General features: G+C 35.3%; 3 protein-coding genes, 1 long non-coding RNA gene and 1 other non-coding gene across 6 annotated transcripts; 1 reads left to right on the top strand and 4 right to left on the bottom strand.

The window, feature by feature from the left end:
• Positions 1-4,225: 4,225 nt before the first annotated feature.
• LOC145624537 (THO complex subunit 4B-like) lies at positions 4,226-8,214 on the bottom strand. 2 transcript variants are annotated; one of them, XM_081677587.1, is made up of 5 exons: positions 7,858-8,214; positions 7,581-7,709; positions 6,697-6,765; positions 6,429-6,610; positions 4,226-4,759 (listed from the first exon to the last, which is right to left on the bottom strand). In XM_081677587.1, exons 1-5 carry the CDS (start codon positions 8,059-8,061, stop codon positions 4,585-4,587), a joined length of 759 nt encoding a protein of 252 aa, XP_081533713.1. In that variant the 5' UTR covers positions 8,062-8,214; the 3' UTR covers positions 4,226-4,584. The 2 variants fall into 2 exon arrangements, with proteins under 2 accessions (XP_081533713.1, XP_081533712.1); XM_081677586.1 differs by having other exon boundaries at positions 7,581-7,730; positions 7,858-8,210.
• A 113-nt stretch (positions 8,215-8,327) lies between these two features.
• Positions 8,328-8,401, top strand: TRNAV-AAC (transfer RNA valine (anticodon AAC)). Its single transcript has one exon. It is a non-coding gene; the product is annotated as a tRNA-Val (tRNA).
• A 649-nt stretch (positions 8,402-9,050) lies between these two features.
• On the bottom strand, positions 9,051-13,036 carry LOC145620035 (uncharacterized). Its single transcript, XR_014108180.1, has 4 exons — positions 12,222-13,036; positions 10,536-10,669; positions 10,178-10,393; positions 9,051-9,489 (listed from the first exon to the last, which is right to left on the bottom strand). It is a non-coding gene; the product is annotated as an uncharacterized LOC145620035 (long non-coding RNA).
• A 533-nt stretch (positions 13,037-13,569) lies between these two features.
• On the bottom strand, positions 13,570-15,502 carry LOC145624536 (uncharacterized). Its single transcript, XM_081677585.1, has 4 exons — positions 15,111-15,502; positions 14,868-15,011; positions 14,246-14,451; positions 13,570-14,024 (listed from the first exon to the last, which is right to left on the bottom strand). The coding sequence occupies exons 1-4, from the start codon at positions 15,350-15,352 to the stop codon at positions 13,861-13,863; spliced, it is 756 nt and encodes a 251-aa protein (XP_081533711.1). The 5' UTR covers positions 15,353-15,502; the 3' UTR covers positions 13,570-13,860.
• A 3,096-nt stretch (positions 15,503-18,598) lies between these two features.
• On the bottom strand, positions 18,599-19,303 carry LOC145624535 (histone H2B). Its single transcript, XM_081677584.1, has one exon. It carries the CDS (start codon positions 19,215-19,217, stop codon positions 18,771-18,773), a length of 447 nt encoding a protein of 148 aa, XP_081533710.1. The 5' UTR covers positions 19,218-19,303; the 3' UTR covers positions 18,599-18,770.
• Between the last annotated feature and the right edge of the window lie 3,005 nt (positions 19,304-22,308).

Raw genomic sequence — 22,308 nt, 5'->3', positions numbered from 1 at the left:
GACTCCCGGATGATATTAGGGATCATGGTAAACATTTCGGCAATTTTAATTTCCGGGCGAAAAAGTCAAAAAATTCCAAAATTGAAGGATAACACACTTTTTGAGAAATTTTGGAAGTTTCAAGGCTTGGTGTCGAAAGGATTGAAATTTTTGGTGATAAATCTCGGGGTCATATAATGTCGTTTGGAACCATATATGATCATTATATGTTGTCATAAATGTTTGTGGTAGGCTTGAATTAATGAAATTGGTGCAAGTTGTAAATCGTTTAATTGGACGTTTAAAGGAAAATTGGATGGTTCCAACCACCCAATTTTACTCTCAGAGGGTATTACCATGGTAAATATTTCGGCAAATTTTTTTTCGGGCGAAAAAAAGGCAAAAAATTCCAAAATTGTAGGCTTAATATCCACACTTTTTGATAAATTTTGGAGATTTTGGGGCCTGGTGTCGAAAAGTCTTGAAATTTTAGGGGATATATCTCGGGGTCATATAATGCCGTTTAGAACCATATATGATCGTTATATGCTGTCATAAATGTTCGTGGTAGGATTGAATTAATGAAATCGGTGCAAGTTGTAAACCGGTTAATTTGTCGTTTAAAGGCAAATTTGATGGTTTCATCCAGTCAATTGGACTCCCGGAGCGTATTAGGGACAATGGTAAGCGTCACGGCAATTTTTATTTCTGGGCGAAAAAAAGTAAAAATTATTTGAAAATTCAAGGTTATTCATGCTTTTTGAGAAATTTCAAATGTTTCGAGGCCTGATGTCGAAAAGAATGAAGATTTTAGGGGATACATCTCGGGGTCCTATAATACCGTTTGGGACCATATATGATCATTATATATTGTCATAAATGTTCGTGGTTGGCTTGAGTTAATGAAATCAGTGCAAGTTGTAAACCGATAAATTGGCCGTTTAAATGCAAATTAGATGGTTCCACTCAGACAGTTGGACTCCCAGCGGGTATTAGGGACTATGGTAAACATTTTGACAATTTTTATTTTCGGGTGCAAAAAGTCAAAAAAATTCCATAATTGAAGGCTAATATCCACGCTTTTTTAAAAAAAAATTGGAGGTTTCGTGTAAAACTGTCAATTCGGGTAAACGGGTCAGGTTTGGGACGGTAAGAGTGGGTCGGATCAGCTTAGGTCAGGTCATTTCTGATTAATTCCATAACCTATGCGGGTCGGGTTTGAGTTGGGTTATGCTTGAGCTGGGTCACGTCGGGTCATACTTCTTATCGGATTAATTCCAATTGGGTCGGGTTACATTCGGGTCAGGTGAACAATAGGTCGGGTTTAATTCGGGTTTTCACGGGTTAAATAGGGTTACGGTAATTCTCGGGTTCAGTTCAAGTAAATAATTTGCGGGTTAGAATCAGGTCGGGTCATTCTCGGGTTTGAGTTAGGTACGACTCAAGTCAATAATTTGCGGGTTATAATTAGGTCGGGTCATTTTCAATTCGGGTCATTCTCGAGTTCAAGTCGGGTTCGGTTCATGTCAATAATTTGCGGGTTATAATCAGGTTGGGTCATTTCCAAGTCAGATCATTCTCGGATTCAATTCGGGTTATGTTCAAGTCAATAATTTGCAGGTTACAATCAGGTCGGTTTATTTCCAAGTCAAGTTATATTCAGGTTCAAGTAACTATAAATAGATAATTATCATTTTTATCAAGCTAATTATTTCTTCGACAATAATATATATGGCAAAATTGGCAATAAACTAGGGAACTACAGTGGCAGATGCAAGGCTATTTGATGGGGTTCCTCGACACCACTTGTATATGAAAAAATAAAATTTTTTTTTCCCTATAAAGTTGCTTATATTTTTAATAAAATGACCCCATTAAAAATTATCAAATGTGTTTTGATCCCGTTTAATTTTTTTCCTGGATCTGCCATTGGGGAACTATCGTCTATAATTTAGGAAGATAATTATCTCATTTGACCATACAACAAATATATAATTTATTTAACTCTTAAATTTGAGGATGATGCTCCTTTCTTTTGCTGGCATGGACCGACTTTGTCTCCCTAGACAAAATGCTTTGATCAACAATAATCATGTGGTCTAACTTACATTTAAGGTGATTTGAAATCGGGTCAAGAACAATTCGGGTTGAATTTAGGTAGAGTCAATAACAAGTCGTTTTAATTTCGAGTCGGGTTAGTAACAGATCGGGTTGAATTTTTGGGTCGGGAAAGTAATATGTATGGTAAAATTCGGGTCGGGTCAATTTCAGGTCGGGTTTGTAACAAGTTGGGTCAAATTCGGGTCGGGTTAGGAACAGGTCAGGCTGAATTCAGGTCAAGTTAGTAACAAGTCGGATTAAATTCGGGTTTTGACGGATTAAAACAGGTTAGAGTCAATTTCGGTTCAGGTTAATAATTTATGGATTACATTCGGGTCAGGTCATCTCTAGGTCAGTTCATGTTTGGGTTCGAGTCTTACATACTCGGGTCAACTCGGGTCTAGGGTTGGTTTCTGGTCAGGTTTGGGTCACCATTTTTTCGGGTTCAGATAGTTCGTTTAAAAATCGAATTTGAATCGGTATTTCGAGTCTGATGTATGCTATGTACAATGTACTAATGAATATTTTTTCTCATTTTAATGATTGTTATTCATTTAAATTTTCAAGGTTTGCTGCGTTTTGAAAGAATTATTGTGTTTGGTAAAACCTCCAGCTCCTAACTTAAGCCCAATCACCATAGAAGGGCTTCAAAGCAATTTTCATTTTTGAAAGTAACTATGGAGAAATGTATAATATAGTCCCCAGAACTAGAAATCTGAAACACCTAAAAGCTAAAGTCAATCAAATATTTCCCTCTTCCCTTAACAAAATGGAATTGAAGGGGGTATCAAATGTTAGGGTACTAAAAGAATAACTAAACACGCGTGATCTTAACTGCAATTCCTCCTATTCTAAATCAGTAAATTGCCTCATATTATAAAATTATTTATAAAAAATTATTTAAAAAATGACTGCTCAAATGTGAAGGAAAGACAGGAAAGCAGCTATAATACTGATGCAATCATGCAAATACTATTCCAAATCACTTGATTAAGAGCAAACTCTAATACTCAGTACTTGGAACGGTTTACACCCCACAACTTCCAATATGTAAAATCAAACACACTTCTATCAACAGAAACACAAAATATATCTCAAGGTTAAGAGTGTACCCATCATAATCTAGTTATTAATTATTAACATAATCAAATTTCTTTTTTGTTAATAGCAGTTACTAAACTCTACATGATTGTTCTATATGTTAATCAACCGAATGCGTACACTTCATCTGTCAATTAAAGAGCAAACTTAGAGATGAACTTCCATCAAGTCGATCTCATTAGTAACACACTTAACGTAAAGACCCAGTTATCCAAACCCATTTTTGTAAGGGGGGCCAAAATAGTCTTATAAAGCACAGTAGACTTTCACTGTCCTTTGTTTACCAAGAAACATTTGCTAAGTTGCTATAAGAGGAACCAAATCTCGTCTACAGATCTCTGGCTTCTTCAACTGCAAGAGACTACGACTCCACACCACACCCTTTGAGGATTTCAAACATAAAAAATCGAGAGAAATCCAAATTACCTTGTTACAAATAACAACCCCGTCACAACAGCCAGAATTGAGAGTAATATCATCAAGCAGCTATGCAAACAAGATCTATTACACACAATCCATGCACAGCTAATCAAGTCATCTGGCCACGTCAATCAGATACCATATGTCATTTAGGCAGATTATCAACTGGTTTTAGCATGTTGATATCACCAAACTTAGATTTGGAGCTTAACCACAGCTCCATCTCTATTCATAAGCAACAAGAATCAGCTGATATAAGATTCATAATTCGACTCTTCAAACTTCACTTTCCTGAAGACTTAAAGCCCAATGGCAGATTTCAAACATCTAAAAAACCTGGCATTTTTCAAGATCCTCCAGGGAAGATCTGGTATTTAATCTGAATAAGAACCCTTTTTACTGCCATGACAACAGGTCAGGCAAATAAGAAATTGATTTCCACAATAAGGTAACTAACATAACAATAGAAGACTTGTTAAAAAGTCAATTGCATAATCACTAGCTTAAGCACCAAAAGACAATTAAAAATAGCCAAATGAGCAAACAGAGACCCTACCTCATATCCAAGCTCAAATGCCAAGATAAAAAAACCAGAACTTCATCAACCGCATACTGACACTCTGAATGAGAAAAATTCAAACTTCCATGATCTTGAGGGCCTGTCTATCCACATTGTATTCGAACAGCCAAAAAGATCCCACTTCGTTGCAAGGTATATGAAACAGTGAAAGTGCAAATAATCTATATCTGAATAATGACATACTAATAGCTGTTCATTAATTGGTATTTAACCCCCAACCATATGAAGTCTGGTACAAAGCCCAAGCTTTTGATACCAAGATCCAACTACTGCCCTCTATCTGCTTGCCTAAAATAAGATGTCGGTAGAATTAAACAAAACAGTTGAAACAGCCATCAAGGACACAGTGTTGCAAGAGTATAGGTTTAAGACCCAAGAGAAGACAAAGAAAACCCATATTTTGCTTAGTTAGTCTGCATTGCTTCTGAGTGATACTTGTCCAAGTCGGCATCCAGGTCATCTACAGATACCGATGCCTTTTCATCACGGCCTCTTCCCCTGCCACGTCCTCTGCCAGAACCGGAACCAGAACCACGGCCACCACGAATGCGTCCCATTGCACCACCTCTTCCTTGTCCACTGTGAGAATTTCAAAATTATTTTTTAAAAAAAAATTGAATTATGACAACGTTATCCAAGAACAGGTAACTGACATATTAGTCTATCAGATACCAGTAAAATCCTATTAGAATAAGAAACAGCTCACAATATATTCAGGCTATAACAGATTTATCAACTTCTTCGAAAGTTGTGACATCATCTCGATGATTGTTGAGTAGCAATATCATGTAGTATGTTGATGAGATGATATCTACTCCCTCTGTCAATTTTAAATCTTTACAATTGGAATTATATAGTGAGAGAAAAATGGTTAAAGCATAAAAATTAAAAGTGACGGAGGGAGTAACTTTTTAGGGCAATTCATGGTAATTAATTCATTTTGCTAGCAAAACTAGGGCTTGTTTGGTTTACATTCCTAGGAATTTTATCTTGTTTGTTCTAAATCAAAGGAACTTGAAGTTCCCATAACCAACAGGGGACCTGGAAATTTGTTTGCCATGATGCAAGTTCTAATTCCCATGATTTTCTACTACCTCCATTTTCAATTTATTGTTAACCAAAATTATAATCACACTATTGCAAATAAACTTCCAAATCAAGTTTTTAATTGCTGCTGTCCATCTCTTATTAATATTGATAATAAGCATGTAAAGCAGATATATGAATATGATTATATGGAATTCAAAATGACATCATATAGCCCACTCATTAAAAACATGAACGAATTATCAATACCTAGATTTTTTTCGTTTAACGTTTAGTGGAAAGGTGATATCAATACCAAGACTCTTATTCATTACAAGCCAACTCATTAGTTCATTGCCAATTTTAAAATGAACGTATTTTAAAAATAAATAAAAAAATAAAACAAAGATTTGACTGAGGTTTCTATCTATAATAACATTTGGACAAGAAAAACCCACAGGACACTACATTTATTATGAATAGCGCTATGCAAATTATCCAGTTATACCATAGTTAACTTTTCTCACAAATAAAAATTAAAAAAATATCACCAACACTTACTATACATGTATATGCATAGTTGCAAACAGCTTGGTATTCAATGACCATGACAGTCTCTACTAGTCTACTAGACTTAATTATTCCACTTCAATCTTCTTCCACAATATCAAGAGTAATAAGCCTCAAGTCTCAATTTAAAACAAATATCAGAATGGAAATAACAGCATTTACAGAGCATCCAGTCAGTCAATTAACCAACTTGATATTTTAGTCCTAGGGACACCACGCAATTCACTGAAACCATGAAATTGTAGATACAGATTCATTGTCAGCTTAATTATTATACACGATTATAATAGTTGCAGATGACATAAGTATATCAGGATTAAACAAGATAAATAGCTCAATTATTGGACATTATCCCCCCCCCCCAACAACCCTGTTCAAAAGAAAAAGGGTCAGAACAAGATACAATTTGTAAAAGTCCCAGCAACCTAGGTAGAGTACATTCCAAGAAGTCATTATGGTACACTTATTATTCAGACTGGTAGCAAGGAAGAGCAAAGAGTTACAAAGTACGAAGTATATAGACCAACAAAAATAACACAATGCATTGCTACACCACATATCAAATTAAGTGCATGATCTGACAAGAAAAAGGAAAAATATCTTCAACTGTTCAGATACCAAAAATAGGAACAAAGTATAAGAAAAAAAATACCTTCTAGGACCAGGTGGATTCCTAACAACGCCATTAAAAACTGGAGGTAAAGCTCCCATAGCCGCAACATTTGTCCCCACAATCTCGATTTTCATTGGTTTACCATCAAGTTCTACGTTATTATACCTCTTGACAGCAGCCAGACCATCTCCTCTTCGTGAAAATACAACTTCAGCAGTTCCCTGATAAATAAAACCCAGTCTAAACATCCACAGTACAAAACCGCACAAGATTCCTGGAAAAGAGGAGAAACAGAAAGCCTCAATACCTTCGATCTCCCACTCCTATCGTAATGAACAGCGTAACGTTTCAGGTCACCAACCTCAGAAAAGAGCTCCTGTTATCATTTATTCCAGAAAACATTAGGTTTGACACCATCCATTTCTTCAATCTATGATCAAAACATCTACGTATGATGGAATACAAACAACTAGGAAAAACCCAGTGGCAACCATGTTTTGTTTTAGATAGCAAAGAAGAAGAGGGGAAAGGAGGAAGGAAGGGGGAGAACGGTGAGCTCCATTTTCATATTTCGCTCTCCTCCCCCTCCCCCTACTTCCCCCAATCCTTTATCCAAACAAAGGAGATTGATCCTCCACTTTTCTCATCCCCCCCCCCCCCTCCCTCTTTCCCTCCATTTCCTCTAATCCAAACAAAGTGCAAAACTTGTATCCTAACCAAATATTGTAAATGAATTCTCCAGATATATAGGAATAACAAAGTGCCGGAAAAGTACGTACCAGTTCAAAATATATTAAAAAACACACTTATATATATATATATATATATATATATATATATATATATATGATTTTTTTTAATTAGTTTATTAAACCCCACTATTTGAGAATTCAAATCATTGCAAAACACTGGCAATTGGATAAATATAATTTTTAAAAACAGCCCTCCCCCAAACCAAAAACAGTTCACACAAACAACCACCTTATTCAATAAGTACTTTTTTTTTTTTTGACAGGCTTAATTAGCTCTAATATATGATAAATAAACAAATTTCCAAGCTAACCATAAATTTAACACTTAACGAACATCGAAACGGCCTAAAATTCCAATAGAAACAATATAGGGAGGAAATTGAAAACCCTAAGTTTAGAATAAAAATTATTTTCAAAAAAAAAAACGAAAATTTAATACCTTGATGTCGTCATTAGAAACACCGTAATCCAAATTAGAGATATAAAGCTTAGTTCCAGTCTCAATTGAAGACGCTCCACCACCACCACCAACAACACCAATACCACCTTGATTACCAAACATATCATGCTGCCAAAAAGAATCAGGTGCCTGAGATAAATAAAACCAAATTACAAATTACTCAATCAAAAATTCAAAAAAATAAACAAACAAAAAAATTGTGAGGATTTAAACGGAAAATAACAAGAAAACCCTAGGAGAGAGAAAAGATGAAAACCTTGGACATAGGCATAGAATAAGGGGTAGAACGATTGGCAACGCGATTATTAAATCTTCGAGAAGGTCCGGCGCCGGAATGACCTCTGCCACCGCCTCCACCTCTGCCTCTACCGCCGCCGCCGCCGCCGCCACGGCCGGAAGATGATTTGTTGATCTTGATGAGATCGTCGAGAGACATGTTTAACCGATTTTCCATAGCCATTGAAAGATGTGAAGATTAGCAGAAGAAGAGGAGAGAGAAAATTGGAGGAGGAAAAAAAATTGGGGAAAATACAGAGATCTAGGGTTGGCTCAAAAGGAGGATGAGAGAGATTAGGAGGATGATGGAGAAAAAAAGAAAAGGTAAAAATAACACTGTGTTTGTATGACTCGGAAAGTCGGAATAGGAATATACAGTAGATATTTTTTTGATTTGATAAAGATAAAATCGTTAACCAACTTGAAATTTGTGAAAAATTGTGCAAAAATGGTGTCGTGGTGTAGTTGGTTATCACGTCAGTCTAACACACTGAAGGTCTCCGGTTCGAGTCCGGGCGACGCCATTTTGTTATTTTTGTATTAGCACTAATACATCGGATCCTATCAGAACTTTGCAGTTAAGCTTGCTTGAGCGAGAGTAGTACTAGGATGTGTGACTCCTTGGAATAACTCGTTTGGAATTTCTTTTTTTTTTTTAATGATGGAAGTAGAGGAAACCGTTTGAGTAATTAAGCAATTATAGGAAACCGTTTTGAGTAATTAAGCAAAGTCAACTCAAATATTACCTGAATCCAAGTTGTCAAATAGAAAGAAAAAAAAAAAAGTACACTGTATAATCACACATCTAAAACCAGACGGTTAAGGCCTTACAAGTATAATACATCGTGTAGTATATAAATCTCTATCTCTAAATGATCCTATCTGATTGTTGGTTGTAAGACAAGCCGAAGGATTTTAGAACAAAACCAGAACAAACCACAACAATGGGAGCAAATATGATTGGGATGAAAGCATCCAAGGAAGACCCCTTGTTATTTTTGTATTAGCACTAATACATCGGATCCTATCAGAACTTTGCAGTTAAGCTTGCTTGAGCGAGAGTAGTACTAGGATGTGTGACTCCTTGGAATAACTCGTTTGGAATTTCTTTTTTTTTTTTAATGATGGAAGTAGAGGAAACCGTTTGAGTAATTAAGCAATTATAGGAAACCGTTTTGAGTAATTAAGCAAAGTCAACTCAAATATTACCTGAATCCAAGTTGTCAAATAGAAAGAAAAAAAAAAAAGTACACTGTATAATCACACATCTAAAACCAGACGGTTAAGGCCTTACAAGTATAATACATCGTGTAGTATATAAATCTCTATCTCTAAATGATCCTATCTGATTGTTGGTTGTAAGACAAGCCGAAGGATTTTAGAACAAAACCAGAACAAACCACAACAATGGGAGCAAATATGATTGGGATGAAAGCATCCAAGGAAGACCCCTTGACCATATGGGAAGGCAAGCACATACTCTTTCCAGGCAAATCCAGAGGAATCTTCACGTAGCCATGAACCTCGCATCCACGGGATTGCCATAAGAAGGCAAGCTCAGGGAAGAACGCAGCCACCGCTGCCACCATGACCAACACACTCGTCCACATCCCTGCACGGTAGAGCGTTCGACTGTCAGTAGCTAATCGATGATAAAATGAGCTCAAGGCTAATGAGAGGGACATCTTGATTGATGATAACAAATGTAAGATGAATTCAAGGATTCTACTTATCAGTTTGTTAAGGGGAAGAACGAGAAAGTTGTAAAATTATTAATCAATAGAGAAGAGGAGGGCACACCATTACATTTCTAACATTGACTATTTCTTTTTAGAAATGGAAACCTCACCTCAAGCATTATAGGGAATTAATTATATTAAATAGAGATTGTACAAGAGATTAAGATAGAGATTGAAATATTCAACTGTCGGGTGGTTACCCAACTAGTATGTCAGAATAAGAGTATGATCTAATCATCTACTCCAGTACAACATTCAGTTTATCATAAAAAGAATTACACTTTGTTTGGATAGGAAGAAATGGATGGAAAAGAAGAGAAGAGAAATGGAGGGGGGCAAAATCTCTTGTTTGGATAAAAGATTGGCGGAAGGAAGGGGAAGGAGAGGGAGGGATCCATTTTTCCTCTCTCTATAATAACCATAATCTCTCCAAAATTGGAGAGATTTGGAGGGAAAATGAAGCTCACCTCCCCCTCCCTTTCTTTTCCCTTCCCTTCCTCCATTTTCCCTCCCCTTCTTTTCCTTCCTTCTTTGCTATCCAAACAATGCATCAAGTCTTACCTGGGAATAAGAAGAATCAAGAAATGTATGCAGAACTTCTTGCCCGGTATCCAGGACTGAATTGACCCAGCTTTTGAGGCCTCAATATACCCCATTGGTACCATTGCATCCGACGTTCCATTCTCAAAGAGCTTCAAATCATTTTACCATTGCATCGCAGCAATACAAATGTTCTACGCCTCATACAATATTTGGGTTCACAAACTATTGTTACACCTGCCAAAAGATAATCAAAGACCATGAGTATTTTTTGTCAAATCTCGCAGAATTTGCTTAAGATATGACGGCTGATAAATGAGTCATGATTTAATAGAGGGGATACATATATTTGATGGTGTATCTAACATAATCTAAAAACCTTTTGGAGGCAGCTTCATACGGCAAGTTTATTTCCGTGCTGCACTTCATTAGTCTGCATGATCACAAAAGAGCAACGAGAGTCCCTCACCATTTTCCACATTGTCTCGCCTTCAAATCTTCAATAACCAATCCCTATAGTCCATGATCAATCAATTCATGCATCAAATCATCAAAGCACAACTTAAAACTCCAACAACAGACCTACTCACACTAACACATTAAGTTTCACCATTTTTACTCATCAATTGCTGCAAACATAAACCTTGTTCCGAAGTATGTGCCATGGTCATAAAGCTACACTTTCTTGTCAAAGGGGATCCTTCAGCAATCAGTGATTAGACAATCCACAAGATAAAGCCAGGAATGGAGCCTATAACACATAGCCAGCCTCATTTAAGCTAGACAAGGTAATTCGTATTACTTGCTCACCCCCCCCCCCCCCCCTCTTCCCCCTCCACTCCCTTAGTACATTTTATTGCATTAAGATAAGATTATTTTGGTGAAACAAATGAACAATTTAAAAGAAGTATTTATCCATCTCTTAGTCAGAATACATCAACACATTGAAAACACTGTTCAGGGCAACGATAGATGTGCCCGAAATTAATATGTAAAACGATGTTTGAAATCTCCCCCCCCCCCCCCCCAAAAAAAAAAAAAAAAAAAAAAAAACTCACACACACAAAAACATCCCTTTTGATCATTGTTGTCACCCACATATATAACATGACAAATCCAAACAAGGCCTGTAGTTACATGTAGGACAAGCCACATGATGAAAGCACCAAACCAGAACAAGCCACAATGACGGGAGCCAATATGACAGGGATATAGACATGATAAGAAGGCCCTCTGACCACATGAGTAGGCAAGCACAAAATTGTTCCAGGCAAATCCAGTGGGACCCTCATATAGCCATGAACCCCACATCTATGGGACGCCCATAAAAAGGCAAACTCAGGGGAGAATATAGCCACAGCTGCCAGCAGAACCAACAATCCTGACCATAGTCCAAGACGGCAGAGTGATCGACCATAAATTGCTAATTGATGATAAAACAAGCATATGAACAATGAAAATGACATCGAGAAATCAGGAATTCTGCTAATCAGTATGTTTAAAAGGGAGGATGAGAATATGAGGCTTTTGCATCAGCACTGGGGGGTGGAGAAAGAACACCCAAGGGGTCCTAAGAACTCCTCTTACATTGACTAATTTTGTGTAGTTACTGATATATGGTAATGGATAACCTCACCTCAAGCCTCACAAAACATTGACTTATTTTTTTATGAAACATGTGAGGTTAGAGGGAGAAAGTGGAGAAAATCATCTGTTGACTTGGCAACTTGCCAACAACTAATATTGCAATTTGGAGATATGAAAAGTACTATTATTGGATCCAATATGCTTAAAAGGGTATGAAAAAAAATCTATAATACATCATTCAGCTTATTTATTTTATATTTTTTTGATCATAAATCTGCTTCAGAAAAAGTCATCAAATACACTAAAAAAAATAGAGGACAGCTACTATAAATGTTTGGCAAATAAGTAGCAGTATCTTTAATAGTCTGCCATTTACGGCAAAAGTCATTCCAGAAAAGTTAAGCAAAAATCTTAAGAGTGTAGCAGGCAAGCTAGCAGTTACAACAAAACATTGAGAATCCAAAACGCAACAACATACCTGGTGACAATGATTAAACACTGCAAAGGCAGGCAGTAGACCAAAATGTCTTTCATTTCTGGTTTTCAGCTGCTGCCTGCAGACATCAACATCAATACCAGTCAGCCATTTACATGAGCAAAAGCCAACCCCATCTCAAAGCTATAAATGAATAACAGCTGAGGAGTAAACAAAGTATCTTACCTTAACGTGAATCAATGCATGAGAACATACCCATACAATAGGCAAGTATACTACGAGCATACGATGTCATCATCTTAAAGGACCAATCAAACTCAAAAATAACTAAGATTTTCAATGTAATGGACTGTTAATTCACCACATCAGAGACTTAAAGGGTACATTTCATTGAATCCGTTCTCCAACTCAACACAAGATTCCATGTCATCTCTTGATACCATCTATCAGTCTTCATAATTCATGGATGTTCCACAACTTAACTCTAATTCCACACCAGCAGAATTGACATTCATATAACAAGCCTTATTTCCAGCACGTTTAAAATCCAAATGACATTAATGCCCCTTCTTGACTTCAACATTCCAGGGGTTTCATCAGTCGTTATCCATTTCAGTACTCGAGCCAAATTGAGAAATCAGTCAGACTGAAAATTAATGAATAGTCCATTAACCCAAAATCTTAGAACCCAGGGAAGGGGGAAGATTTCAAGAAGATTGCAATTTGAACCTTTTAAAGAGTATTATAGAAATGGCAATATCATCTTATATTGAAAATATCAACAACAACAACAAGTCAACAACAGGAACATAAGTTACACAATTTCAATAATTCAGACAGCTAAACCAAGTTATGACTCGCATATATTAACCAATGAACCTATGTTGATACGTCTGATTTCAAAGTGACTACTCTGATTAGGAGATATAGGATACAAAATATCATTAATTTTAATCTTCAGGCGATGGAAGCTCTTACCTTTAAAGTGTACCCCTGCCAAGTCCTCCAATCTCTGTATACATTTTGTAATAAAACTTTAGATGATTAACCCTGCAGTGACATGTCCATAACAATTGGCCTATTTACACTTTACAGCATGTAACCTAAGGAGCAGCAGCTTCTTCCAATAGAACTTTAACTTCATCAAATGCGGCTCAAACTCACAAATCACAGTAACAGATAAGACTAGGAGACATGTATAGAAGCAAATTGAAGAAAAGGAAATCAAAGATTAACAAGGGGAGGGCATAAAGGGTATATTGTGATCAAACTTAGCCCAAGATATAATTTATGTAACACCTCGGATAAAACATATAGAAGAGGAGAAGGGAGAAACATAATTCAACAAGATAAACAAACACCAAAAAGTTTATAAAAGTACTATAAGAGATAAGGAGAACAGTGCATTTTTTTTAAGAAACATACAGCACGAAACAATCTACATAAGTGGGCTGGATTACAATACGTAAGTAAACTGATGTTAAGCTGCACTATAATCTAACACATAAAGCTTTTTTCACACAATATTCAATATTGGGAATCTGCTTAGAGTGCTATAACTCAAATAAAGTAATTCATTCCCATAATCAAAATACCCTCAGTCCAAAAAATTAAAGGGAAAAAAAACTTGAAAAGAAGAGTCCAATTCCAAAAACTCCCGCTAATTCAGACCCTAGACCAGTTAATCACTTGAAGCACCATCATCCTCTGCATTTTCGCGCTCTGCAACAAACTTTTCAATGAGCCTCTTACTCTCCCCATCGAGAACAGATCTCCTGGTTGAATCACTGCTAGTCTGACCATCGTTAAGCACAGGATCCGAATGACAGAGAACAAGTGCGACACCTAAAGTACAAAAATAGAAATCAGTCATAAACAATAAAAACAGAAATCTGCCTTTCACTAACATAGTAACATATACCACTTGCCATTTAATTGTTTTTACTCATAAGTTGTTAGAAAATAACCAAGCAATCACTATTTCTACTGCCACCTTTCAAAAACTAACAACATAGTGCCATTATAGCAAAAACATCAACAAAAAGAATTCAGAAAGAAGATTATACCTTCAGGTGTGCATCGCCTTCCAAAATTGCTCAATCCCACATAGTTTGCTTTGACAGCACCATTATTGTATACCAACAGTGTGGGTAAATTACAATCAGGATAGTTAGGAATACAATCCGTAGATATTATCTTGACAAACTTCGTTGCTGGATATCTCCTAGCTAGCTCTTCCAAACATCCCATTAACATCTCACATGCTGCAAAGCTGCCAGTGTATTGAAATTTGAAACTTAAGTATATGACATAAAACCAAAGTCATAGCAACCAGCTATTAAACAAATATAACACGACATGCTACTGATGTCTGATAAAACTATGCATTAGCCCACGATCCAGCATTGTTAGTAAATTATGTCCAGAACAGCACCAAAAACGAGCTTTTCTTTGCAAATGGCACCGTCAATTTGGATACATCAATCATGACTTCATTAGTCAGGCAAAACAGTGACTTAATGATATACAGGATATACATATAGGTCCTAAGGTATCATTCAATCAATTAATTAATCATTCAAAATGCTATCAAAGGATATATTATATGAACATCACTTCAAATTGCACAATTGAATCATGAAGCAAAATTACACAGCAGAAAAGCAATTCCTTTTTTTGAAAACTCACCCTTCTTTGTAGAGAATAACAACAACCCAAATTTCCGGGGAAGCTTGAGACACCTCACGGATAAAATCCGACCCAGAAATTCGAATAATCGATCCGAATTTCGCAACTTTAGCAGCTTCCCTGATCTCAGATAACCTTTTCTTCCTGCAATTGAAATTTCCCACCATCATATTAACAATCAACAGAAATAAATCAAAGCAAAACCCTAAAAATGAAATCGAAATTGAAAGTAAAGTATGATACCTGTATTCTTCGAGGAATCGGTCATCATCAAGATCATCCTCGAGATCTTCAAGCTCATCATGGGTTTTTGAATCGATCCATGATTTGTCTTTGGGTTTGGAATCCTCGTCTTCGGCCGGAACAAATGGGGGCGGTTTGAACGCCGGCGGTTTTTCAGGGAGGTTTCCGAGCTTCCGTTGGATGTCGTCCCACTGTGTAGAAGTTCCTTCAACGTCCTTGTAAACGAAATGGTAATCCGCCATTGTTACTGTGTCACCGACCTTAACTCAGATCCCTTGATCTCTTATCCTTGAGTCTGCTTCAGAAATGTAATGGGATGGTTTATTCTTGAGTCACTTCTCTCTTTTTCTGTGTCTTAGTTTTGTTTTGTGGGATGTGTGTGAAAATTAGATTAAAATTAGATTAAAGCTTAAAGGGGTTTTGTGAGCATTATAAATAAATTTTTGTGAGCATTATAAATGAATTTTAATTTATGTACAGAGTAAATTGAATTACTCATCAAAATATTAAAAAAAAAAGTAGATTAAATTAGATAGAAAACGCTCTTTTTAATTGATCTAATGAGCTTTGAGAGTCATAGTCTTATTAAAAGTATGTATTTGTTACCTTTTGGTGTATGTTTCAATAAATCATCAATAACCCTAGAAGATAAATCCGAATTGATATCAGTACCCCAAGAGCACGCTCAACCTTGGTGACGTGGCCGAACAAGAAGAGAAAATTAGAAAATAAATAAATAAACATACATTTTTTCGGGTCCAAACATAAGAAAGGTTATCCAAACACCAATACACAACATCTTTCTCCATGACGCATACTTCTAAACATCATTCACCTTTGTTGTTTAGCCAACAAGCCAAATCGGATATAGTTTATCATCCACCTCACTGCCAGAGTTTTTTTGTATCATGACTCCTTAATCAGACTAAAACATGAATACACTTAACCATTCAAATCTACGACTCCAATTAATATCATTAATTTACATCCATGATTAGCCTACCACCAATTACAACTGCTTAACACCATTCTCATGAAATTTAAGGCCTACTATAGAATTGCCAAATTGGCAATACTTTTGAGACAGCACAACATTCTCATGAAATTCAACAAGCAGCAAATGTGCATCAATGCATCATGTTTTGCAACACTTCACAGACATGGATGGAGTGGTGAATGGTGTTTATATACACCATATCCCAGTATATCATGTCGTACTCCTTACTACATTCAAAACTTCCACCGAAAAAAGGTTTTCCAAACTCCTTTGTCTTCAGACCAACAAATGAAACCATATCAGAAGCAAACCTCTGCCATTATAAACTCTTATGCAGAATAAGAAAAAGAAAAATAACTTAGTACTTGAAGTTTCTTTCTTCAAGTTCTTTGAATTCATCCCATCACTCAAATAAGCATCAACAACTCTACCCATAATAAATCCTAGCAGCTCTTCCATTACTGAATTTGTTAGAAAAGCAAAGTTCACTTCCCTCCTTGTAACTATCTTGCTCTAGCCTATTTCGGTTATTGTTAGCTGGTCCATGTTCCTGCTCTGACATTATCAGCTTCTTGTTCTATTTATATTCATCAAGACCATTGTCAAAACTCAGGACTCGCCAAAATGTTGTAAGCTCTAACTTTTCTAGTTTTCTACATAACCAAAGTGGAACTTTGGCTTTTTCCCAGGTTTCCAGCCTTCATTCTCCCTTAAACAATTACAACAGCAACTCTACCATTAAAAGCTGATGTCTATAATTCACACGCCCTATAAAATATAGTATCAGAATCAAGCAACCAGTTGGTGGAATTCCTCACACAAGCACATTACCGGTGCATGTTTGAACAAGCATCACCGGAGCACCCATACCCTTCACAATAATAGCTTCAAGGTTAAAAATGAATGGTGTTAAAGCTTTGTAAATTCTTGAAATGAGAAGGCACTTCAGAACCCCAAAAGGCCAAAACTAATTCATGAACTTTCAGACTTACGCGCATAATCACAAAATCCTACCAGAAAGCCCCTATGAAGGAAAATGTACTCCTTGGTCCTGGAAAATGATCTTTCCGCTCACACTGTAAATGTCCATCATACATCTATTCCCAAAGTTTTCAAGATAAAGAACTTGTAAAATGCACATCAATCATCCTACTAAACACTGATGGTAGGCTAGTAGCTAAGCATCCATCTACTGAGTAGATGACTACTGCACTCCCACTATCCCACTTACATCATAACTACGAAATTTAAATTAACCTCAAGCAAGCATTTTCTCACTTGCAACCTTTACAATCCCAAAATAATCATCCAATCCAACCGACATCATTTCTCCAAGGACAATTCTCATTTATTTTTTCTTCCTCAAGTAAATACTCTTCATCCCTTGCCTGTATTCCCATTATTCATATAAAAGTGGTTTGGTCAGAATTACAGAACACCTATAATGGTTCTACTGTTACTATCCATTGTTTCTTCCTGCATGATACTCGATGATATATCCCCTAAGGTCTCACCTTATTCCCAACGCTTGTTTTTGGCTTATTCCCTTGTCACAGTGTTCACCCGTTAAAGTTGGATATACCAATTCATCATAACCCAACAATTAAGCTAAGGTTGAGGAAGGGTTGAAGTCTAGCTTTCTTTTTCCCATGACAACATCAATGCCTATATCAGAATCCTAAATTTATCATTTGAGTGCATCAGTCACGAACTTAAACTGGCTCCTCATATCCCATTAAAGATTGAAAGGAATACTTCATAATATACAATGAAGATCACGAGGTCAATATACCAAGAAATCAAAGTTTAAACCTCAATCTAAACAATGACAAAAACCAGCTAGCGACTCTAATTGCCTACTAAACCTCACTGTTGAGTACAGTCCGCCTTAGTTTTACTAGCAGTGAATGCATTCACATAACACATCCTTGTACACAGTAACAAATAGCAAGAGAAACCGAACAATAAGATTAGCTAAAGGGCTAGAATCAGCCACAGAGCATCATCACGAACTTTCAGAGTGCAACGAAGCACAAATAAAACAATAAGCTGAATAACTAGGTCCTAAGCATTCACCATATACAGACAACAATCTCATTCAAGAGAAGATTTCCCAACCATCAAAACATTACACTAAGCTTAAAATACAGGGGATAACACACAAATAATATTGACATAAACTTCAAAAACAATCAGAATTTCAAACAGTTTTTAAATATTTGCGCATTTAAGCAGTTCCATATACATTCTAAAAACTGCAGAAATTAATTTGAATTTCAATTAACTCAAAACATATAACATGGTTACCAACTCATAGTATATAACACTTAAACTTGGATTCACAAATAATTTATCATCAGAAATATTCACCAATTTAACAGAAATTGAATTAAAAATAATCTCAAACTGATTTCGACAATTCGAATAAAAAGTACAGAGTAATTCTTGAAATTGAAAGACCAACAAAAAAAAAAATCAAAGAACACAGAGATTTCACAAAAGGATTTCCATTAATTTGTAAGAGTAGATACATCATAACCAAGTCTATTCAAAATACATAATACCACCATAATTCAGTTCCACATTTACCCAAATTTCAACAACCAAACCCTAATTCCTACCCTACCAACCCACAATCAACAAAAACAACATTAAAACCTAATTTAAGAGCTAGTAAACTTGGTAACAGCCTTAGTACCCTCAGAAACAGCATGCTTAGCCAATTCACCAGGAAGAACAAGTCTCACAGCAGTCTGAATCTCCCGAGAAGTAATCGTCGGCTTCTTGTTGTAACGAGCGAGTCTAGCAGATTCCTGAGCAAGCTTCTCGAAGATATCGTTGATGAAGCTGTTCATGATGCTCATCGCCTTGCTGGAAATTCCGATGTCAGGGTGAACCTGCTTCAGAACCTTGAAGATGTAGATCTTGTAGGTTTCGACGCTCTTCTTGTGACGCTTCTTCTTCTTGTCTCCGGCGGCTGCTCCGGCCTCCTTTGGAAGCTTCTTGCCGGCCTTTGGCTTCTTCTCTGCCGGAGCTTTCTCGGCGGCGGCGGCCTTCTTCTCCTCTGCGGGCTTCTTCTCGGCGGGCTTCTTCTCAGCTTTGGGCGCCATTGATGAGATGAGAGAGAAAACTTGAGAGTTTTTTTGGGGGTATGAAGTTTTGATTTGTGAGTTAGAGAGAGAAAGAGAGATATTTGCGGTGAGATGAAGAAATGGTTTGAGATATGTATTTATAGGGAATAAAGGTTTGATGTTATTGGAGGATGAGGGAAGGCACGGATTGCTGATGTGGCTTTTGTAAATGCGTTGATTTTGTTTTGTTATGAATATTGATCTAACGGGTGAAATTAAAAGGAAGTTAAGAAGAAGATGCTGTCCGTGTTCAGAAGTTTTGAATACGTGGCGATGTTTGATTTGTTTATTAGCATTCCTTTGGATTGATGACATGGCTGTAAGATAGATTTGGGCTCTTAATTTTTACTCCGTATTTGCTTGAAAGTTAAGCGGGAAGGATGTGGCGCCCCATTTTTAATTGTTTTTGCCTTATAATTTTGAACTTTAACCCCCAAAAATCAAAATAAATTTGCACCATAGCCACCATTCTTAATGAATACTATCCTTCAAAAAATTTTAAAAAAAAAAAATTGAATAATGAACACTCCATCAATATTTGGGCTAGTAACATATGTTCATATCTCTGACATTAATCAAATGTTCAAATATATGAAGTACTAAAATACAGTCAATTTAAAATTGTTTATAACAAAATACATAAGTAACATACAAACTAAAACATTGATTAAGGCCTTGTTCTCATCAAATTAATTTCAGTTCAGCTACTAATTTGCTTCTCTCGTAAAATATTCATTTCAGTTCAATTCAACTCAGCTTTAATAAGTTTATTTCAGCTCATTTCAATCAATGAGAACAGACCCTAAAATTAACTTGATCAAAACATCATAATTTTGAGTTAGCTACACGCCTACACCAGCTATATGAAAAGGCCAAATACGAATCTAGCATATCGACTAGAAGAAAATCAAAATAATGTGAAAGCAATATATTTAGAAACTTATCCTCTAACCTAACCATGAGGATTTAAATGGCATATTCCCAAGGGAGCATGACCTTCTCTTTCTTCCCATTCAACTTTACCTCATTGGAGCCACCATCTACAACCTAACTTTGTTTTCCATTAACAAATCTTCAAATCGAACGTTGAAGAAAAAGAAATTTAAATTTGAATTCTAGAAATTTTAAATAGAAAAGGAGGAAATTAAAAGTGGAAGAAAAAAGTTTATGTTGGGTAGTGAAGGATAATTGAGGTATGAAGGTGTAATGTTTCAGGAAATTTGAATAATCAAGTTGAAGGAGATGGAAGGGAAAAAACCAAATTACTATAAAACGATGTAATTCTAAAGGGATCAACTTAAAGTAGATGAACCTTATAATCATACTTATACAAAATTGATATTGAAGCCCTAATTTTCTTCCACTTCCTTTTTTAGGTGATAGATAGATTTTGACTTTTTAACATTATTTACCTGCTAATATCCATTAATAATTTTGTTTTTTTGCTTACTTATTGATGAATAGATATATTTATCGCTTAAATCCATAAATAATTTTGTTTTTTTGCTTACTTATTGATGAATAGATATATTTATCGCTTAAATTAAGCGTGAAAAAAAAAATGAATATATATACTATTTTTTTAACAAGAACAAATAAATATTATTTCGTAATGAATTGGCAATAGTTTATTTAATTAAGTGAATTAATAATACGGAGTAGAAAATTAGAATAGTTTCAATTAATATTTTATGAACCAGTTGCAACATGTTCCAATCTTGATTTTGTGAAAAAAGTTGCAACATGTTCCAATCTTGATTTTGTGAAAAAAGTTGTAACATGTGTGTTGATTTCAACTTTGAAACTTTTGATAGGGTATTATGCGATGCTTATTTTCCTTAAGCTTTTTAACTAAAATATTGCTTCATGTGAGTAGCTTTTATCATAGGTGTATGCAAAATATCAATCAATATTCAATATACTAAAGGCGAAATAAAAAATGACACTTGTCATGACCTGGTTTAAAATTTTCCCTCCAAAAGGGTGTTTTTTTTTTTTTTTTGCCAAAGCTACTTAATCAGAGAAGTATTTAATACTTACTTTACAATAATATTTTTTTCTATTTGGCAAGTATATTCATTTTTACACATTCAACAAAGATTTATTTATTAATTTATTTTATGACTGGAACAAAGTCATATAATACAATAATGTAATCTTATCTATAACTTTGTAATGTAATCCATAGTTATTTTTATTAGTCATACATGCATTTCTTCCTCTGTTTTCTTTAATGATTTAAAAAAATCGTAATTACATAACTTTCATCCTATTTTGCAATTTGATATTATTTTATATAGTAAAATAATTGTATTAAACTAATGATAAATATTGAAATTACCGTGCATGGCACGGGATCTAACATAGTTTAAACTAACAAGAGACAATATTAAAATAAAATTGTACTATGTATCATTACAATTTTACATTCTTATATTGTACCTGTATGAGTTTTTGGTAACAAGGAAAAATGGAATAATTGTTGTTATAACAAAACCTATCACAAGATAGGTCAACACTTAGCTTGAAAATAGGGTTCATAACAAAAATACCCACTCTCATGCACAAGTAGATGATCAACCCCGTTTATATGCACCTAAGGTTAGTTTTTTTTTAGTCAGATGAACAGAAAATATTCTTTGATGTATATGAATTATTTTAGTAGGCGGCAATTCCATCTCGATACTTTTTTTCCTCCTTATATCGATAATTACAATAACTTGATACTCAAACAACATGCATATGTTGAATAATTAATTCATTATCGATATAAATTAGACGATAGAGGTTGTTTGCGCAAATTCCATCTCACCAACGAGAAAGCAAGCAAACATTAGAGTTTTAGAAAGAAAAAAAAAATACAATTTTTTCGTAATGATATCAATTACGCAGTAATCACTTATCTAATGACATTTTTGTAAATAAATCAATTACTTTTATTAAATGTAGGTTTCACAAATTTTGATTTATTTGCAAAAATGTCATGTTGATTGAAATATTTTGTTGATTTATTTATAAAAATATCATTAGATTAGATTAACAATTTTTATTTATCATGATGATAAATCAC

This window comes from Chenopodium album, chromosome 3 (assembly GCF_948465745.1).
Source record: "Chenopodium album chromosome 3, dcCheAlbu1.1, whole genome shotgun sequence".
Lineage (NCBI taxonomy): Eukaryota > Viridiplantae > Streptophyta > Magnoliopsida > Caryophyllales > Amaranthaceae > Chenopodium > Chenopodium album.
The sequence above is the reverse complement of the archived record's forward strand: the minus strand, read 5'-3'. Positions and strand labels throughout refer to the sequence as shown.